Source organism: Pristis pectinata, chromosome 1, assembly GCF_009764475.1.
Source record: "Pristis pectinata isolate sPriPec2 chromosome 1, sPriPec2.1.pri, whole genome shotgun sequence".
In the NCBI taxonomy this organism is placed as follows: domain Eukaryota; kingdom Metazoa; phylum Chordata; class Chondrichthyes; order Rhinopristiformes; family Pristidae; genus Pristis; species Pristis pectinata.
In genome coordinates, this window is record NC_067405.1 from 127,147,418 (window position 1) to 127,167,690 (window position 20,273).

Here is a 20,273-nt window from a genome sequence, read left to right on the forward strand (position 1 = left end):
CTCACTCTTCTGGACTCTCGCAGGTACAAGTCCAGCCAGTCCATCCTTTCCTCATAAGACCAACCATCCATTTCAGTTATTAGTCTAGTCAATATTCTATGACATGCTTTTAATTTTTTCCTTTCTTATTAATCTTTGGGCCATTCTTTGCTCTTTTATATTCTGTCCAATCCTCTGACTTGCTCTAGTTTTATTGAATTAAATGCTTGCTATTTAAGTTTGATATTGTCTCTAACTTTTCTTACTTAACCACAATGGTGAGAATTCATAGCATTATAGAGTAACACATAACGGAAACAGGCCCTTCAGCCCAACTCATCCATGCTGACAAAGTTGGCTATCGAAGCTGTTCCCATTTGGTCCATATCCCACTAAACTTTTCCTATACATGTGCCTGTCCAGATGTCTTTTAAATGTTGTTATTGTACCTGCCTCAATCACTTCCCTGGCAGCTTGTTCCATATACACACCACCTTTTGTGTGAAGAAGTTGCCCCTCGGGTTCCTTTTAAATCTTTCCCCTCTCACCTTAAACCTATGCCCTCTAGTTGTTGGTTCCCTTTCCCTGGGAAAAAACGACTGTGCATTCACCCTACCTATGTCCCTCATGATCTTATACACCTCTATAAGGTCACCCCTCATTCTCCTATGCTCCAAGGAATAAAGTCCTAGCCTGCCCAATCTCTCCCTATAACTCAGGCCCTTGAGTCCTGGCAATATTCTCATAAATCCTCTTTGCACTCTTTCCAGCTTACTGACATCAGTCCTATAATAGGGTGACCAAAACTGTACATAATACTCCAAATGCAGTCTCACCAATGTCTTGTACAACTGCAACATAACGTTCCAACTCTAATACTCAGTGCCCTGACTGATGAAGGCCAGCGTGCCAAACACCTTATTCACCACCCTGTCTACCTGTTGCACCACTTTCAGAGAACTAGGTACTTGTACACCTAGGTCCCTCTGTTCTACAAAACTTCCCAAGGCCTTACCATGCATTGTGAAAGTCCAACCCTGGTTTGACTTCTTTTGTATTTTTTCCCTTCTCATTGGTATGCCTCCATTCTTTGTGTGCTGAAAGACTGGTTTAAACATTTGCCACTGCATCTTGACTGTCCAGTCCCTTAATCTAATTTGCCAGTTTGCTTTGGCCACCTCTGTTTACAGGCCCTCGTATATCTTCTTATTTAAGTTTAAAAATATTGAAGAGGAAACTTTTCTTCACCTACCTGAGAATCATGTTTGGAGCCCACTTGGTGAACAGGAATGAATAGTGTTTTTTAAGGATTTATAAATGCAATCTATACTGAGGCGTATTGATGCAGTTTGAACAGAGACATAGTGTCTACCTCAGCAAATTATTATGTGAAATGTTTGACATTTTGGTTTGAATTTGAATTGGTTTGGCTGAGGTTTTGTGAGTTCCAAAGACTAGAACAGAGGGAGGACATTTGGCCCATTGTCTGTCGAAGTGTTATCCATCCTTATCCTACCTTCCAGCTATTGGTCTTGCTGGTTATGGCAGCTCACACGCACATTCCAAGTGCCTTTTAAACATGATGAGAATCTCTATCTTGACCACCCCTTCCAGTAGTTTACCATCACACTTTGGGTGAAGGAACTTTTTTGTGCTCCCTCTATTCCACTGGCAGCAGCCCAATAGCATCCTGTCCAGCTGAGGCACTGTAGGGGCTGCAGTGAAGCCAGTGGCTGCCCTCAGCAGGGTCTGGACAATGAAGGTTGTTACTTGCCCTAAATGGGGGCACATTTCAATCATGCTATGCTTGGAGTCATTTATAACGGGAAATCAATGAAATAACATAAGCATTGAAAATCTAATATTTTTCAATATTTTTACACACTCGAACATCTTTCCTATTTCACTACCTTGTATGTAGGTTTTGGGGTCCTAGTTCCATGATACAGTGTCATAGTCTGGGTGCTGGGAGGCTGCTCCTCTTCCTATGAGTCTGTACAGATATCCTTGATAATCCTTCCCACAGGAAGCTGCTACCCAAGATGGGCCACTTCAGACTGCTGCCCGAAGCTAATAGAAGGAGCAGTCTGGGATGGCTGGCTGTGGGCCATGAGTGAGGGTGGTGTTTGAGAGGCTGTGCCACCTTGAGGGGGCATCAATGGCCTGACCCTACGGACCAAGTGACCTCTTGGGGGTCTGGTTAAAAATTGGTGCATCGATCTTCTGGTACTGAGACACTTCACCTCCACACCCGGTGCTAACCCGGCTGACAGACCCCCAATCACAGGACTCTTGTACCTGCTGCCTTCATTCTTCCTGGAGTCAGCTCTCTGCACTATCAGAGCAGGACTCTTCTCATCATGAAGAGCAGTAGGAGGTAGGACTGGGAAAGAGGAATGTCTCTGCTCCTGCAGAAGAGACACCAGTTCCCACCTGCTATTTCTCAACTTCTGTAGCAGAGTGATTGACTGTTGTAAAGCATCTCTCTGCTTGTGGAGAACTCTTGGCTGCTTCCTTGTAGCATCCCTATAATCTTCAAGAATTTGAGCTCCTCGTATGCACATCTAAGAGTCTGCTCTTGAATGACATCTCTCTGCTCAATAAACTAATCCCTTGTGGCACTTTAATGTCCCATTAGAGTTTCAAGTGGCTCCCTTTTGCAGAGACTAGATTTTAAGTTCACTCAGGTTGAGACTGTATAGAAGTAAAAGACTTTGTGTGGCTTCCATCATGTGAATCAGTATGGGCTCTCTGTCAGAATCATTGCCAGCGCCCAGTGAAAATATATACATAACTTCAGCATCATCTCCTGCAAGAGATTAAGAAGTGGACTTGTCCATACCTCCTGGACTTCTCTTGCATCAGTGAGGCAGGCCTGACAGCTCACAAACTGCTGCACATCTGCAACAACATTGTCCTGGAAATATCCCAATCACAGTCTTCACCGTAGCTCTCCAGGGCAGTACATGACCCTCCTTGTGCCAAATCCTGCACAGATTCCCTATGCCTGGTGCCAGACTGCTGCCTACTATTGTTCTGTGTATGCCTTTGTGACATGTATCTCTCTAACCTATTCTGTTCATCCCTGGCAGTGCTGTGGGGTGTCTGGTGCAGTCATGTATCTTGGTCATTGTCTGCACTATTATCATCACCACCTCCTCCTCCTCTCACTCCAGCAAGCTCCCTGCTATTCCCACCCCATCTCCTCCTCTTCTTGGAATGAGGAAACTGGGGGCATCTTCCACTACCCTGCGAAGGCAGAACAGAAAATGATTGCAGTTGTAAGCAGTGGCCAAAACTTCTTGATGGTGATACAGTGCCACAGATGGCAGTAGAGATATCAACTGGTGAATCAAAGAGGATATAGAGATCACAATGAAGTATTGTCAGTGAACATATCTGACAGACTGTGGATCATGCTTGCTGTGGAGCTGCTTCGAGGCTTGGTGGGCCCTCTGCCATGAGGTCCAAGATGGTACCACTCCCATGTGGCGGTCTCCCTCCTGTTCCTCTGTGTGTTCCTAAATGGGGGAGGTGAATGGGGGAATGACCCTTTCATTTTGCCAGTTTTGGAAGCTTGACCTCTGTATGGGTGGTGGAGGGGGTAAAGTGCCAATGGCGGAGAGAGGATGGGTTCAGTGTTCGTGCATGTGTGCATGTATGCGGATATTTTGTGGTGTGTGTGTGTGTGTGTGTGTGTGTGTGTGTGTGTGTGTGTGTGTGTGTGTGTCTACATGGAGCGTGTGTGTGTGTCTGTGTCTGTGTCCATGTGTGCGTTTGTGTGTGCGTTTGTTTGTGTCTGCATATCTGCATGGTGTGTGTGTGTCTGCATGTCTGTGTGGAGTGTGTGTGTGTGTATGTGTGCATGTCTATGTGAAGTGTGTGTGTGTGTGTGTATGTGTGTGTGCGTGCATGCGTGCATGCATGTGTGTGTCAGAATGTAAGATCTGTGTTTCTGCTGGTCAAGAGCATACCTTGACATTTCTTCTGACATTGTTCCGTGGTGCGGGGATTCTCACCCCTTCCACAAGTTGCTTTAGCAACCCCCTGTCACGCACTTCAAATGGCAGCTCTGGTGGGTCACACGGTCCCAGGTACACAGCTTCTCCTTCCTGGCCTCTTTTCATCACCAGGACTCGCGGTGCTCTTCCCTATCTCCTGCAACCCCTCTCTCCTGTATGGAAGTCATAAAGCATCTTGCTACTGTCTGGCTATCAAGAGGAGTTTGCCATTAAGGGTTGACTCCCTCCTCTGACAGCTGAGCAGCTGAGTGTTTGTAACTGTGCTGTTGGGTGAGGTTCTGGCTTTAAGCATACAGATCCTGTTTTAGTGCAAGACCCCAGGGCCAAACCACCTTACTGCTATTTTTTATTATATTTTTAGGAAATTTCTAGGGGTACTCATTGGGCATCAGTGCTATTCTCAACATGTTTTTCCCTACAAGAAAGGCAAAATCCAATTGTTAGACTATAGGTTATGGGCAACCATTGAGGTCCAGATGCATTGTACATTTTCAGGAAATACACACTGATGAATTTGATCTGACATTCATTGATCCCAATCCATGATAAATTGGAATTAGTTTTGAGTTGCTTTTCTCTGATCCAAATCCACATTTGAGTCCCCATACCTTGCTCAGCTAGTTGGAAACCTCTGGAACAGCACTGGGAAATGCCTTCATGACGTAAAAGGCCCTCTTGAAATAACCATTGTCCAAAAATTCACCCCTAGTCAGTAGTGCAAAATGTATCCATCATGTAAGCGCATTTCATTGAGCCTCTGCAATGTCGTTGACTTCAGTGGAATGAATTTGCGAGGCAGATCTAACACTGACAGCTAGGAACAAATTTCTAAGCATGTAATCTTGGCTGAAGTGGTTCCAATATTTCACAGTTGCAAGACTGAATTAGTTAACTTGATAACTTGTAATAGGACCAATTCCTTAATGTACTGGCCTGCCTTCCTCCTATCTTGCTGAATACAGGTGAAAGTTATAGATATCAATTATTCCTTTACACATTATAACTGGTTTTTGATTAGTAATTTATTTCAGCATAAAGTCTGATTAGAGAAGCTGGTGACACTCACCTTGGAGGATCAAACTTTGAGAGGAGAAGTGATGGAGATGTATGTGACTGCTTTAGATAAATAAAGTCCTACTGTTCCTATTAGCGAATGGTTAAAGGACTGGGGACACAGATTTAAAATTTTGGGCAAAAGGGGGAGTGAGGAAAAGTTTTTCTTTCAAGAAATTTAATTAAGATCTGGAATTCATTATCTGTAAGGTTGGTGGAAACAAAATAAATCAGTGCCTTCTAAAGTTCTTTGGATGGGCAGTTGGGAGAAAATCACTCGCAGGTTATGGGGAAGAGTAGAGTAATGGGAATAACAGGAGTGTTCTACTGGGAGCTAGCCTGCACATGATGAGCCAAATGACCTTCTTCTGTGCTATAACAATTCGATGATACTATTAAAATAAATTGATAGTCAAATGAAGGAGAAGTCATCAGTGCAATGGGCACCAATTATGAATAACAGTGGAATAACTTTAAAAAGATCAGTTACTAAATTAAAGTAGGACACAGAATATAGAACCGATGATTCGTATCCCATCGTAAATAAGTATGAAAGGAAAAATAAATTCTCTTCACTTAAAACACAATCACAGAGTGTCATGTTCATGAAATATATACGGGCGACATGGGGAGAGGATAATGGATTGTGATCGTAAGATGCTTTGAATTCAATCCCATACAAATCAGTGTTAACTTTGATTACTTTACAAACCAAAGTCAACTGGTAGAAAAGGCTGCAAACCTTTGATGAGCCAAAAAAGAAAATCATGCATCATTTACTTCATAAAGATGTGACCATCAAATTACACGACTTGCTACGGAGTCCAAATTTGAAGATTTTTGCAAAAACCCTTTTTCATTGAATTCCCTTTGAGCATTGAATTCTCCAGCTTCAGGTAATCCCCACCCCCTTTCCCCACACCCCCTCCCCCCACCATGCTTCTTCTCTTCTTCCCATTCCTAGCCTTTTTTGTACCCTTTTTTTCCTCTCTCTCCTTACCTTTGACCCATCCCCCAGTGGATCTTCTCTCCCCTCTTCCCCCACACCTGCCTATCACTATCAACCTATCTACCTATCTGGTACTACCTATCTACCTATCTACCTACACTACCTATATAGGTGGTGCATCTACCTATCACCACCTTGTGCCCACCCCGCCTCCCCTCTTTTGTTCACCTATCACTGCTCTGATTTTCCCTCCTATATATATTGGGCTTCCCCTTTTCCTATCTTCAATCCTGAAGAAGGATCCTGACCTGAAACATTGACCGCCTGCTTTTTTCCACGGATACTGCCTGGCCTGCTGAGTTGCTCCAGCATCACCGTGTTTTTCATCTAGATTCCAGCATCTGCAGTCCTTTATTTCTCTTCCCTTTTTCAGTATTCTTTTCAGAACCCTCACAGTTTATATTAATAATGACCCAGTAAAGAAATTGTACCTAGAATAGCGACAACTTCATCATCCTGAATAACCTCCAGTGATCCAGAGACGACAAAGCAGAGTGCATCAACGCTTTCTCCTGCATGATAGATTAGGTCACCAGGAGCGCAGTGTATTGTTTGGAACTCCACAGCCAGTGCTCGAAGACAGCCATCACTGGCAAGGCGAAAAGCTGGATGCTCATTAAACACCTTTCGGTTCAGATGCACACAGATGTCAGCTCTCATGTCTTTGGGGCATATTGCAAGGACCTGTAGTAATATTAAAAAAAGAAATTTAATCTTATACAGTATGCTTGACTGCACAATTCTATTGAAATCTTGGAAGGAAGTGTATATCAGAGGTTTTTATGTTCTAATGGTAGTGAGTATACACCATGTTGCTGGAATGCAGGGTTGCTGGATAGAAATTCTGCTTAGCATAATTATGTAAGAACTTTGGTCCAAGTTTTAGAAGCCATGCCATCTTTAAATGAGAAGCCTGTATAATGTTTTCCATTCATGTCTCTGCAGCGACCTCTATTATATGTTTCAAAGCTGTTTAACAAACGAAATGAAGATGGGAAACTAAATAGGCAGCTACTTCTGATGACCACATATTGACGTGTCTCGAGTGTGGGGAACGGAGCTAAGATAAGGGGGTGGTCATTTAAAACTAAGGTGCGTAGGAATTTCTTCTCACAGAGCAAAGTGGATTTTTAGAATTCACTACCCCAGAGGGTGGTGGAGGCTGGAAAACAGAAGTAATTAAAGAGAAGGTAGAGAAATCTTTGGAGGATCAGGGAATTGAGGGCAATATGGAACTGGCACAGAAGGGGAGTTGAGAGCTGAAACAGATCAGCCATGATTGGACTGAATGGCAGGCCAGGCTTGAGGAGCCAGGTGGTCTATTTCCACTTCTATTTTCTTGTGTTCGTCTGTTAAAAGGAAAATTGAGGAAGCTGCTGTTCAAGTTGCCCTATTCCTCCATAACCCTCACTCGAGCGGTCTCCAGCTGATAGATCAGGTACTTAAACACATACAAGTTACAGTGCTTAACCACCAGATCCCCACTGAAAACTACCTGCAATCTTCAGCTCGAAAAATCCTGCAATCTTCTGCAGCCACTTATTTTTGTCCTACAGTGAAAGCTAAAAACATTGTTTTTCTATTTGCTGAAGGGGCTGTCAGTTTTAATATTTTCTGAATATTAAGTATTGACTAAAATTACTGCAGACTTACTCAGAAATGAATAAATTATAGACAAGCATTCGATAAGGGAGCTGCTTTCAAAATTCATAAGAAATTATGTTACTAGTTCTTAAAATGAACTACTATTATTTTTGGAATTGCATGAACCTCATGAGAACATTCTATTTTTGCCATCCTTTCAAGTTTTATTGTCATTTTCTTATTGGATTCTTTTATTTTATGTTTGTTTCAGGGAGCATATTGCTGCAGGTGGCAGAGCAGTATCCAATACTCATAGTTGTTTGGTGGCCAGAAGCAGGCTACTTCATCATTTGGGTTGCCTGCTTTACATCAGAGTGAGGAAGCTGCTGTAAGTTGCACTACGTCTAAGGGGAACTGCATCTACAAGAATCTACGGCAAGGATTCAAGAGCAGTAATGATCCCTCAAGGTTGCCGCGCAGGTCAATAGGGTTGTTAAGAAGACATATGGTGTGTTGGCCTTCATTAGTCGGGGTATTGAGTTCAAGAGCTGCGAGGTAATGTTGCAGCTCTATAGAAATCTGGTTAGACTACACTTGGAGTATTGTGTTCATTGCTGGTCGCCTCATTATAGGAAGGATGTGGAAGCTTTAGAGAGAGTGCAGAGGAGATTTACCAGGATGCTGCCTGGATTGGAGAGCATGCCTTATGAGGATAGGTTGAGTGAGCTAGGGCTTTTCTCTTTGGAGAGAACAAGGATGAGTGGCGACTTGATAAAGGTGTACAAGATGATAAGAGGCATAGATCAAGGGGACAGTCAGAGACACTTTCCCAGTGCGACGATGGCTAACACGAGGAGACATAATTTTAAGGTGATTGGAGGAAGGTATAAGGGGGATGTCAGAGGTAAGTTTTTTACACAGAGAGTGGTGGGTGCATGGAACACACTGCTGGCAGAAGTTGTGGGGGCAGATACATTAGGGACATTTAAGAGACTCTTAGATAAACACATGAATGATAAAGAAATGGGGGAGTATGTGGGAGGGAAGGGTTAGATAGATCTTAGAGCAGAATAAAATGCCGGCACAACATTGTGGGCTGAAGGGCCTGCACTGTGCTGTAACGTTCTATGTTCTATGTAAGGTTCTGAGGGAATTAATTTAATTTAAGCTTACTCCTTTTTCCCAGGATCTGGACATTTACTACCCCATTTTCAATTGAGAAGCTAGTGGTAAGCCACTACAACCCAGTTGCTTGCTTGATCATTTCCAAGAGCATTTAAGTGTGAACCCATGAGGTGGGTCTGGAAACACACATGGGCCAGACTGGGTAGGTTTGGCAGATTTCCTCCACTGGAGTACATGTGGGTGGCACAAATAGTAGATCTGCCCACATTGCTGCCAACCCAAATTCATTCCTGACCTCCAGAGCTGTCTGCACCGAGTTTGCACATTCTCCCTGTGACTGCATGGGTTTTCTCCAGGTGCTCCACTTTCCTCCCACATCCCAAAGACTGGTTGGTAGGTTCATTGGTCACCCTAAATTGTCCCGAGTGTGTATGGTAGAATCTAGGGGCAGTTGAGAATGTGGGAAGAATAGGTTATGGGGAAGGCGGCACGATAGCGTAGCGGTTAGCGCAATGCTATTACAGCTCCAGCGATCGGGGTTCGATTCCCGTCGCTGTCTGTAAGGAGTTTGTGCGTTCTCCCGTGTCTGCGTGGGTTTCCTCCGGGTGCTCCGGTTTCCTCCCACATTCTAAAGACATACGAGTAGGTTAATTTGGGGGTTTAAAATGGGCAGCGTGGACTCATTGGGCCGGAAGGGCCTGTTACCACGCTGTAAATAAAATTTAAATTTAAAATTAGTGGGAACAGGTTTGTTGTGTGAACATAGACTCAATGGGCCAAAATGGCCTTCTTTTGTGTTGTAAGGATAATCCAGGTGCATTTTTATAGTCACCATTACCAAGACTAATTGTTGTTTTACCAAATTCTGGACATCTAATCTTCTAAGGAAAATCTGCTACAGGGATTAGAAAATAAGAGAAAGGATCAATAAATCAGGTGGTGCCTCAATAAATCTGGACAAAAATAGTGATGGAAATTACATGGGATGGAGAAAACAGTGGCTTTAGCTCAGCAGGTCATTCAGGAGAATATATTTTGTGGGATCTGAACTAAAAATGTTTTATTCTGGTATGCTTCAAAGGACAATCATGAAATTTAGATACTTGTCTGGATTTGGTTAATTTTGTTAGGCTTTGGATTGACATCAAGTCCAAACCCTGATGCTGGAAATAGTTCAGGAGTGGAAGAGAGAAATATGAAATAGAATCCCCAACTGGACACTGACTTGTTCAGTGCAAGAAGAAAACAATGAAAGGAAAGTATTTGTGTATCTGGGAGTAATAATTAACTGGGGCAGAATGACATATTTGAATTTTATACAGATGTTTTATGAAGCTACATGTCAGCATGAGGTCAAGGTCCTGAATCAAGTAAATTACAGTAAGCTATGTTGTCACTTGCTCGCTAGTTTGGCCACATCTATTTTTAACTGAACTTTACCCCCAGAGGAAAGTTAGAGCCCATTTATGACACTGACTGAAGTACTTCATAAAGTACTTAGGGATGACCTGAAAGGGAAATGAAAAGCACCATATAAATGCAAGTCTTCCTATATTTTCTTTTCCTACCAATAACCTCTTTATCCCACTACCTTACTAGATTTTGGGCTCAGCATTGAGCAGATGGCATTTCCAGTTCTTTAAAATTACATTTTCCCCACAGGTTTTCAGAATCCGGACTGTAACTTACGGTAATTAGAAATCCAGGACAGTGCCCAGTCCCCTATAGGGTATATGAGACCAAAACAAAATACGTGAGTAGCAGAGTTTCTCCTTAACAAGTCAGATTGGTGAGTCCTGATAAATGAAGAGTCTCAGCCAACAAGTGTAAGTTATAATATTTAAATCAATGGCAAGTCATACAGAAAGCCACATAAGCAGAGGGAAAGAATAATGAGATTCAAAGAGAGAGAGAGAGGGACAGGGAGAGAGACAGAGAGAGACAGAAAGAGAGACAGTGAGACAGAGATTCAGAGAAAGAGAGAGAGAGGGAAAGAGAGGGAGAGACAGAGAGAGAGGGGGAGAGAGAGACAGACAGATAGACAGCGAGACAGTGAGAGACAGAGAGATTCAGAGAAAGAGAGAGAGAGAGGGGGAAAGAGAGGGAGAGAGGGAGAGAGAGAGAGAGAGAGAGGAGGCAAAAATAAATGTTTTATGTTAACTTTTCTGAAAAAGTTTCCGACACGAACAATATCCACATAGAACAGTACAACACAAGAACAGGCCCTTTGGCCCATGATGTTGTGTCAAACTAATTATAGGAAAGAGGCTTCATTTTCAAAGTTAAATATTCACTGCAAAGATAATGTTTAGCAATAATTAAGCCTTATCATGCCTTAAAACAAAATCACTTGCACTTGAATGGGCAAGCTCTACTTTTTACTGGGAAATAAGTTGGTGCACAAAATGACAGGAATTTTCTAGCCAAGAGGAATTTCAAACCAAGAGCGGCATCAGAGCACAAACACAAAAACTATCTCCCAAACAGAAAAGAAAGTATGTGAGTGTGTGAAGAATACCTCCAGATGTACAAAAGGGAACAACCCTGTACTAGATAGCAGGCAAAATGTGTATTAGGGGTCATACCAAGCAGACGTGGTGAAGAACAACATAGTAAGAGAGGAAAGAATGTGGCCTGCAATAGCATCATCACACAGGGCACAACCAGTAACAATGGTTCTCTTTAGTGCTATATGTGCTACTGTATATGGGGCATGGAAAAGGGTTTTCTTAAATGTACTCAAAATTACAGAGACCGGTAGAGTACAAATTGTTGATTCTGGAAAGGCGAGCAGTCTGTGTGAATCTATGCCTACAGAATAAACTCTGAAACTTCCTATATAACAAAAGTAACTACCTTTTAAAATTAATTAATTGTAAAACACTTTGGAACATGGTGAGGTAGTAAAAAGCCATTAGTTTTCATTGAATGAATGTAATCTTTGCCCCATAAGCCACTAGCTTAAAACTTTTCTTGATCCATTTTCAGGATCTGGGTGGTGCTGGCAAAGCAATCATTTGTTGCTTATTCCTAATTGTCCCTGGAAAGGTGGTCAGGTGGTCCTGAGCTGCCTTCTCACACTACTGCAATCCTTCTGGTGATGATTAGTGAGTTCCAGGATTCAGACCCAGTGCTGATGAAGAACCAGCAATGTACTTCAAGGTCAGGATGTTGTGTGACTTGGAGAACTTGCCGATGATGTTGCTCTGCTGCACTTGCTGCCCTTGTGCTTCTTAGAGGTAGGGGTCAGGGGTTTGGGAGGTACTTTCAGAGTAAATGCAGTGCATTTTGGAGTTGGTATGCACTGCAAGTACCATGCACTATTATATACATTCTACATTAAATCATTTTTTCATGTTGATATTGGTTTTGCCAGCAGTGCCAAAGGAAAAACACCTGACTTTCACCTCACTCACAGCCATCCACTGGGCTTTCAAAGCTATCGATTTCCTTGAAACTGCTACCTTTTCCACCGTGATCAAACCTGTGTGGAATCTATGGTGTTAGTGAGTGAGTTAAGAAATTGTAAGGTACATCAACTTGGTAGACTGAAGAATGTTGACTATGACCTGCACTGAAAAAAACAGGATATTTAAATGGTTATGACAAATTGGAATAAGAATGGGGAATGTAGATGGAATTAATGGAGAGAGGTGAAAGTGTAACAGTAGAAAGAAACAAAATGGAATGAGACTCCACACTTGTGGAATTAATTTTTCAGTTCTAGGAAAGTCATTCAGCTTTACTGTTGTGCCATTAAAAACTCACTCCTGAATAATTTAGTTTTCAGCTCTTTTTACTGTGGAATTGGTGGAAAAGTAGCCTTGGTTTATGCCATTACAGTCATTCTGATGTTAAGACAAACAGTGAAGTCTGCAAGAGTGCACTCTGCAGCAGAACATGGTTCCTCTGTCAGCAATTCCCAGAGTTCCAGCATTTAACTGCACGTGCATTGATGACAGAAGTTGCCGACTTATTTACAGCTCAATAATGATGACTGTTTTCAGTGTCCTCATTAAGAATGATACAAAGTTCAAGCCTTATTACAGAAATATGATCTTGTCAGGCATCTAGTAACATGATCTATGTTTCCATTTTCCTTTCAATCCAGCTGAACAGCAAAATTCATTTCACTGCCTCTTAGTGGAGACCACAATGTTCTCTAATAATTTATTTTTGTTGGGAAAAGGGTTCAGGGTTCAATCCTTATTGTGTATTTTACAGGTACTTTAACTCAAGTTGAAGTCAGTATTTGGAGTAATCCAATCATAGAATTATGGTCCCACATCACCAGGTTTAAGAACAGCTACTTCCCTTCAACCATTCAGTTCTTGAACCAACCTGCACAACCCTAATCACTACCTCAGTGTAGCAACACTATGACTACTTTGATCACTTTGCACTAAAATGGACTTTGTTTTATTTTGTTCTAATTGTGTTCTTTATTGTAAAAATTGTGTACAATTTATGTTTAATTTATGCTTTTCTTGTAAATACTGCTTCTCTGATGCTATGTGCCTGTGATGCTGCTGCAAGTATGTTTTTCATTGTACCTGAGCATACGTGTACTTGTGCATATGACAATAAACTTGACTTTGACTACGGCACAGAAGGCGGCAATTCAGCCCATTAAGTCAATGCCAGATCTGAGTCCTCAAAGCTCTGTGGTTGAGATTCTAATTTGTGCAGAAACATCAATTGGGGAACAACTTGGGCTATTTTGTGAAGTTTTTTTTATCAAGTTTCCATTCACCTGAAGGTCCAGAGAGGTCATTCAGCATCAATTATCATTGAAGATTCACTCATGAATAATTCGGTCATATTTCAACAGATGTACAATTGGCACCATTTTAAAAGGTAACTTTTCAAAAAAAGTAATTGTTTTAAGAAATAGTTCTTCTTACATGTAAGAGTAGCAGCTTAGTAGTTTTTAACGAATATATAGCTGAAAATAAGTATCTAACAAAATTATGCCTTTCAATCATATTGTTAATCAGCCACCTGTGATTAATCTGAGTTTAAATTATTAAAACTGGCCTTTAAAAGATATAGATAACCACTTGCTGGTTATTTTAGAGTGGCAGATTATTAATAAATGATATTATTTTCATAAATTTTAAAAAATGTGCCAATAAGTGTCCTTATGTACAAAAAAACCCACAATTTAATATTTGTATTTTCTTCAAATGCCTGCAAATAAATACAATTAATAGTGACTTGAGATGCACTTAAAAATTCACAATTCTTTGCTCCAGTGTGACATTTCAGGCAAACTGTGTCAAAAAGCAGTGCAATCAAGTGAAAACCAAGATGATATTACTGCCTTGGCATAAATACTTAGATAAGAAACAAGCCAGAATTTCATTAGATTATGTTTCCAAAGATCAGATCAAATGGCTCTTGAACTAATTAATTTTAAAACTCAAATTTAACATTACTTTTCATTGTATTCCTTAAATCAAGATGTGCCCACAGTTGAATATGTCCTGATTGAAGAAATACAATGAAAAGATCTCTGAAAATAATTTTGCTCACTCCTTTAAGGTATCTGCAATGCTTTTAAATGTCTAGCAAGTAACTAACAATAAAGAAAATATTTCCCTCATTCTTCCTTTAACCAGGTCCCATTCACATCAAGAAGTACAAAAGTACAAGAAAAATTTAAAGAAAACCAAAGGACAACCTGGTGCTAAGAATTATTAAGAATAGGAATTTGGGTTTGAGTTACAGTCAATACCACAGAACCTTCCATAGCTAGATTCACTCCTTGGGATCACATTAACATCAAGGCTAATTAATTACAGCCATAAAATTCATAATAAAAATATTACTGAAAACACTACCACCTCTTTTAAGTAATGTAATCTTCTATTGCTTACTTTAACCTTTCCCCATTGTTTTCTCTTAATGAAGTATCTCATCTTCTGAGCATCACTGTAGTCCTAAATTGCTTGCAACAAGGAGTCAATAAACTCCCATAAATGTCTATCTTCTGATAGCTTATCACAATTATGTCAAAATAAATGCTACAGAATTGATAGTAAAAAACAAAACACATATGGTATTTTTGTTTTTGAGAATCTGGTGGTAGAACATAATAAGAACATCAGAACTAGGAGCAGGAGTAAACCAACTGGCCCTTTGAGACTGTTCAACCATTCATCAAGATCACAGCCAATCTTCCACTTCAGCTCCTTTTTCCAGCACTATCACTGTATCCCTCAATATCCAGAAATCTATCAATCTCTGTTTAGAATGAACAGTGACTAAGCTTCCACAGCCCTCCAGATTCACCATGCTCTTTGAGTAAAAAAATAATCATTTCATTTCATTATTAAATGGCCTGCTCCCTTAGTTCTTAGCTCCTCAGCCAAGAGAAACATCTTCCTGCAACCAGCTTGTCAAGCCTTGCAAGAATTGTATTAAATTTTAGTGAGATCACATATCCTTCTTCTAAGCTCTAGGCAATACAGCCATAGTCTATTCAACCTCTCCTCATACTCCAAGCCTGCCATTCCAAGAACCAGTCTAATAAATCTTCATTGCACACCTTCCATATCAAGTATATTCTTTTCTTCAAGGTAAGAAGACCAAAGCTAAAGACAGTATTCCAGGTGCAGTTTTATCAAAGACTAATTCCAGTAAGACATCTTTATTCCTGTGCTGAGGTCCTCTCACAATGAAAGTCAACATACGATTTGCTTATCAACTCGCAATACAGCTGAATGTTAGATATCAGTGATCCAGGTCCCTTTGAATATCAACATTTCCCAATTTGTCACCATAACAATCTACCTTACTTTTCTGTTTTGTGTACCTAAATAAACAAACAGCTTTACATTTTTCCACATTATAATCCAATTGTTGCCCACTCACTCAGCTTGTCTACGTTATCTTGAAGACTCTTTACATCCTCCTCCCTACCTACAATCCCACAATGTTCTGCATCATCAGCAGACTTGGATATATAACATTTGATCCCCCCATTTAAATGGAGGGTGATCAGCTGGGGTACAAGCATTAACCTCTGTGATATTGTCCTGCCAACCTCAGAGAGACCCCTTTATTCCCACCCTTTACTTACTGTCTGTTAACCAATTCTCAATCCATGCCAGTACATTACCCAGAATACAATGTAATCTAACCTTGTTGACTACCTTGGTGTGTGCAACATTATTGAAAGCCTTCTGGAAGTCTAAGTACATCACATCCACAGGTTCCCCCTTATCCATTCTAGTTATATCCTCATAGAACTCCAATAGACTGGTCAGACATGATTTCCCTTTCATAAATCCACTCTGACTCTGTTCAATCCTATTATTACTTCCTGCCTTATAGATTCCAGGATTTCTCCCACAATTGATTTTAGGCTAACAGGTCCGTTGGCCCATAATTTTTCACACCCTTCTTTCTGAAATAATGAAGTTATATTTCTACCTTCCAATCTTCAGGAATCATTCCTGAATCTATCGAATTTCAAAAGGTGATAACCAGACCATCCATTAACTCCATAGCCACATCTTACAAAAGTCAGGGAAGTAGATAATTGGATCCTTGGGATTTATTGGCTCTCAGTCTCACCAATTTTTCTAGCACTTTTTTTTACTAATACTATTTCCTTTAAATCTTCAATCTCACTCGAGCCTTGGCTTCTTAATATTTCTGGCAGGATTGTTGCACCTTTTATTTTGTGAAGACAGGTTTTGTGCCTTAAAGGATTTGTTTAATTTCTCTCCCATTTCCTTACTATTATAAATTTGCCCATTCCTATCTAAAAGGGACCAACATTTGCTTTTCCCAGTCTTTTTCCTTCTACATACATCTGAAGTTCTTAGTGTCCATTTTTCTCTTTCATTTATTCTCTTTCATTTCTTTATCAATTTCTTGGATGTCCTTTGCTGAATCCTAAAATGCTCCCAAACTTCATGCCTAATGCTACTTCTGACAACATTGTAAGCTTCTTCCTTTGATTTAATGGCATGTTTAATTTTTCCTGTCAGCCATGGATGGACCACGATTCCTGTTGTGGTCTTGTGCCTTCAAGGATTTAAGATAATCATGTATTATTTCTTTAAATGTTAGCCATTATCTGCCCACTGTCCTACCTTTTAATATGGTTTCCAATCAACCAAATCCAACTTGTCCCACATACTTTTTAATCTAAGACCAGAGTTTTGGATTGAACTACATTGCTTTCAAACATAATGTAAAATTCTGTTTATACTAGTTTATCATCATTTTCAGACCAACTGAGTTTAAATGGGAAAGGTTTCTGTGCAGCATCGGGATTTATTAGTTTATTGTATTAATTCTCTTGAGGATTAAAAATCTAATTGGAAATCCGCAAATCTTACAGTTACTTCTGAGTATGGCAAAAAAGTTAAAACTGAAAGTACAGGGAATCTTTATTTCAAATCTTAAATATCACTTAAATTCATAAGTTGTGAAAACATTTTTTATACTAAAGTGCAAGGAGCTTATTATATTCTACTCCCCTAATGTCAATATTTCATGAACTAGTGAATTGGCTCCAACAAACTATAGAACTAGAACTTATAAAAAATCATTTTTTTCTAAACGGAAAACACGAAGATTATCAGGAATATCTGTTTAAACTCTGCTTTAATTAAGCAATTATTCAACATGTTAAGGGAAAAGGAATGTAAGCCATGCAAATTAAAAATGGACTATATTCCCATTATATTCCACATACCCTTAGGATTAATTATTTTCCAATGCGCATTTCACTAGTTATTGCATTGCTGACTTGATAATTACATTTAAATTTGATTCTATCCAGAGGTGAATATGCAACTTATAAATAATTAAATGAATGCTATTCCTGGAGGTCTTAGTAAGTTTTACCTCATAGGCCCGTACCTTCTCCGTGTCAATCCCTTTAGACATTGACCACGTTGACACAATATAATCCATAACACGTTCACTGAGTCCTTTGGGGACTTGGTAAAGCTTGAGAAAATCCCGTACATTGTTTAGCATTTCATGGTAGCGGTTGGTGTTGGCGTACATTTGCTGGAAGATCGTGGTGACGTTTCCAAAAATAGTTGCATAAAGAAGAGCTGCAATTCAAAAAATGGAACAGATTTAAGTCCTTTTTATTTTGCACGCATATTTCAGAACATGCTTAAACAAACAGTTCTGAGATGGTACATCAAGTGGCGATTAGAGAGCAATATGGTGTTTTCCACAATTCCGTAATCCCCTGCTTAAAAACTAGCTTGTGTAACAAAAATTGGTATTTGTGTCCACCCTGGCCATAGGAGTGATACCAGAGGATTGGAGGATAGCAAATGTTGTTCCCTTGTTCAAGACATCTGATAGGGATAATCCTGGAAATTATAGACCAGTGAGTCTTATGTCAGTGGTGGGCAAGCTATTGGAGAGGATTCTTAGGGACAGGACTTATGAGCATTTAGAGAAGCTTAGCCTTATTAGTGATGGTCAGCATGGCTTTGTGAGGGGCAGATCGTGCTTCACAAGCCTAATTGAGTTTTTCGAGGAGGTGACAAAACAAATTGATGAAGGTAGAGCGGTGGATGTGTTGTATATGGATTTTAGTAAGGCGTTTGACAAGGTTCCCCATGGTAGGCTCATCCAGGAAGTCATGAGGCATGGGATCCATGGAAACTTGGCTGCATGGATTCGGAATTGGCTTGTCCACAGAAGGCAGAGTGTGGTAGTAGATGGAGAGTATTCTGTCTTGAGGTCAGTGACCAGTGGTATTCTGCAGGGATCTGTTCTGGGACCCCTGCTCTTTGTGATTTTTATAAATGACTTGGATGAGGAAGTAGAGGGATGGGTTAGTAAGCTTGCAGATGACATGAAGGTTGGAGGTGTTGTGGATAGTGTAGAAGGTTGACGGAGGTTACAACGGGATATAGACAGTATGCAGATTTGGGCGGGAGAAGTGGCGGATGGAGTTCAATTCCGGAAAAATGTGAAGTGATACACTTTGGAAGATTAAACATGAAGACAGAGTACAAGGTTAATGGCAGGATTTTAGCAGTGTGGAGGAACAGAGGGATCTTGGAGTCCAAGTCCATAGATCCCTGGACGTTGCTGCACAAGTTGATAAGGTGGTTAATAAGGTGTATGGCCTTCATTAGTCGGGGGATTGAGTTCAAGAGTTGTCAGATAATGTTACAGCTCTATAAAACTCTGGTTAGACCATGCTTAGAGTAGTGTGTTCTTTTCTGGTCACCTCATTACAAGAAGGATGTGGAAGCTTTAGAGAGGGTGCTGAGGAGATTTACCAGGATGCTGCCTAGATTAGAGAGCATGTCTTGTGAGAAAAGGTTGAGCAAGCTAGGGCTTTTCTCCTTGGAGCGACGCAGGATGAGAGGTGACTTGATTAGAGGTGTATAAGATTATGAGGGGCATAGATAAAGTGGACGGCCAGCACATTTTTCCCAGGGCAGCAATGGCAAATACCAGAGGACATCAGTTTAAGGTCAGAGGTGGAAAGTTCAGGGGAGATGTCAGAAGTAGGTTTTTTACACAGAGGGTGCTGTGTTCCTGGAATGCACTGCTGGGGGTGGTAGTAGAGGCTGATACAATAAGGACATTTAAAAGACTCTTACATAGGCACATGAAAGAAAGTAAAATGGAGGGTTATGGACTGTGTAGGCGTGAAGGGTTAGACTGATCGTGGAGTAGATGTTTCTATAGGTCAGCACAACATCGTGGGCCAAAGGATCCATACTGTGCTGTACTGTTCTATGTTCGAACACCATTGCTCTTCTTTTAGAACTAATTGCGCAGTTGGTAGATCAATAAGTTGCTGGACACAACATTCCCAATCAAAGTGCATTTCATTTTAACCTGTATTGAGTTTTTTTATGGGAAAGAGCCAGGAACTTCTAGCAGTGAGCCAGGAGAAAGAACACAAGCTCCAATTAGAAATGAATCAAGTTTGAGCTTGTAGGCAACTGAACCTTGTTTTTCAGATCTTGCTTTCCTTGATTCACACTTGTTTATTGGCCTAATTCAGAAAGACTTGGTTGGAAACATTTCTGGGGATCGATTACACTGTGAGTTGCTGTTTTGGGCAAAATCATAGGTCCACTTGCAAACAGTGTCCAAGAATGTATCAGAATTGAGGGATTTTTGCTTAAATTTCTATGCATATATATTTTTTATATACCAGTGAATGCAAAAATCTACATAGAAGCAGAGCAATCAAGTAGTGGTTTGCAAACCACAGAAAAATTCTGGATACAAAAATACTCTTCAATATACGTAAGAGTGATAGCCTGGTGTCATTTGACTGATACAACTGGAGATGGCTTTATCACAAGAGAAACCCAATTGTATTTAAGCTGGAAATTATTCAGAATTAGTTTAAACTTGTATTTGGGGCACAACAGCCAATTTAAATTTTTTAAAAAAATATTTTAAAACATGCTATTGGGCCCAAAAGTAGAGGCTTTAGGAGTTTATTCGTATAATTAGGAAAATTTGTAATGCTGATTAAAATGACC

At 40.5% G+C, this 20,273-nt stretch overlaps 1 protein-coding gene across 1 annotated transcript in view; it reads right to left on the minus strand.

The window, feature by feature from the left end:
- The window catches only part of kcnh5b (potassium voltage-gated channel, subfamily H (eag-related), member 5b), a 268,909-nt gene that overhangs the window by 109,984 nt on the left and 138,652 nt on the right, over positions 1-20,273 (minus strand). The window contains exons 8-9 of the mRNA XM_052018025.1: positions 17,653-17,852; positions 6,495-6,747 (exon numbers count right to left, since the gene is read on the minus strand). Coding sequence (XP_051873985.1) covers positions 6,495-6,747; positions 17,653-17,852 — 453 coding nt within the window. The remainder of the gene's footprint in view (positions 1-6,494; positions 6,748-17,652; positions 17,853-20,273) is intronic.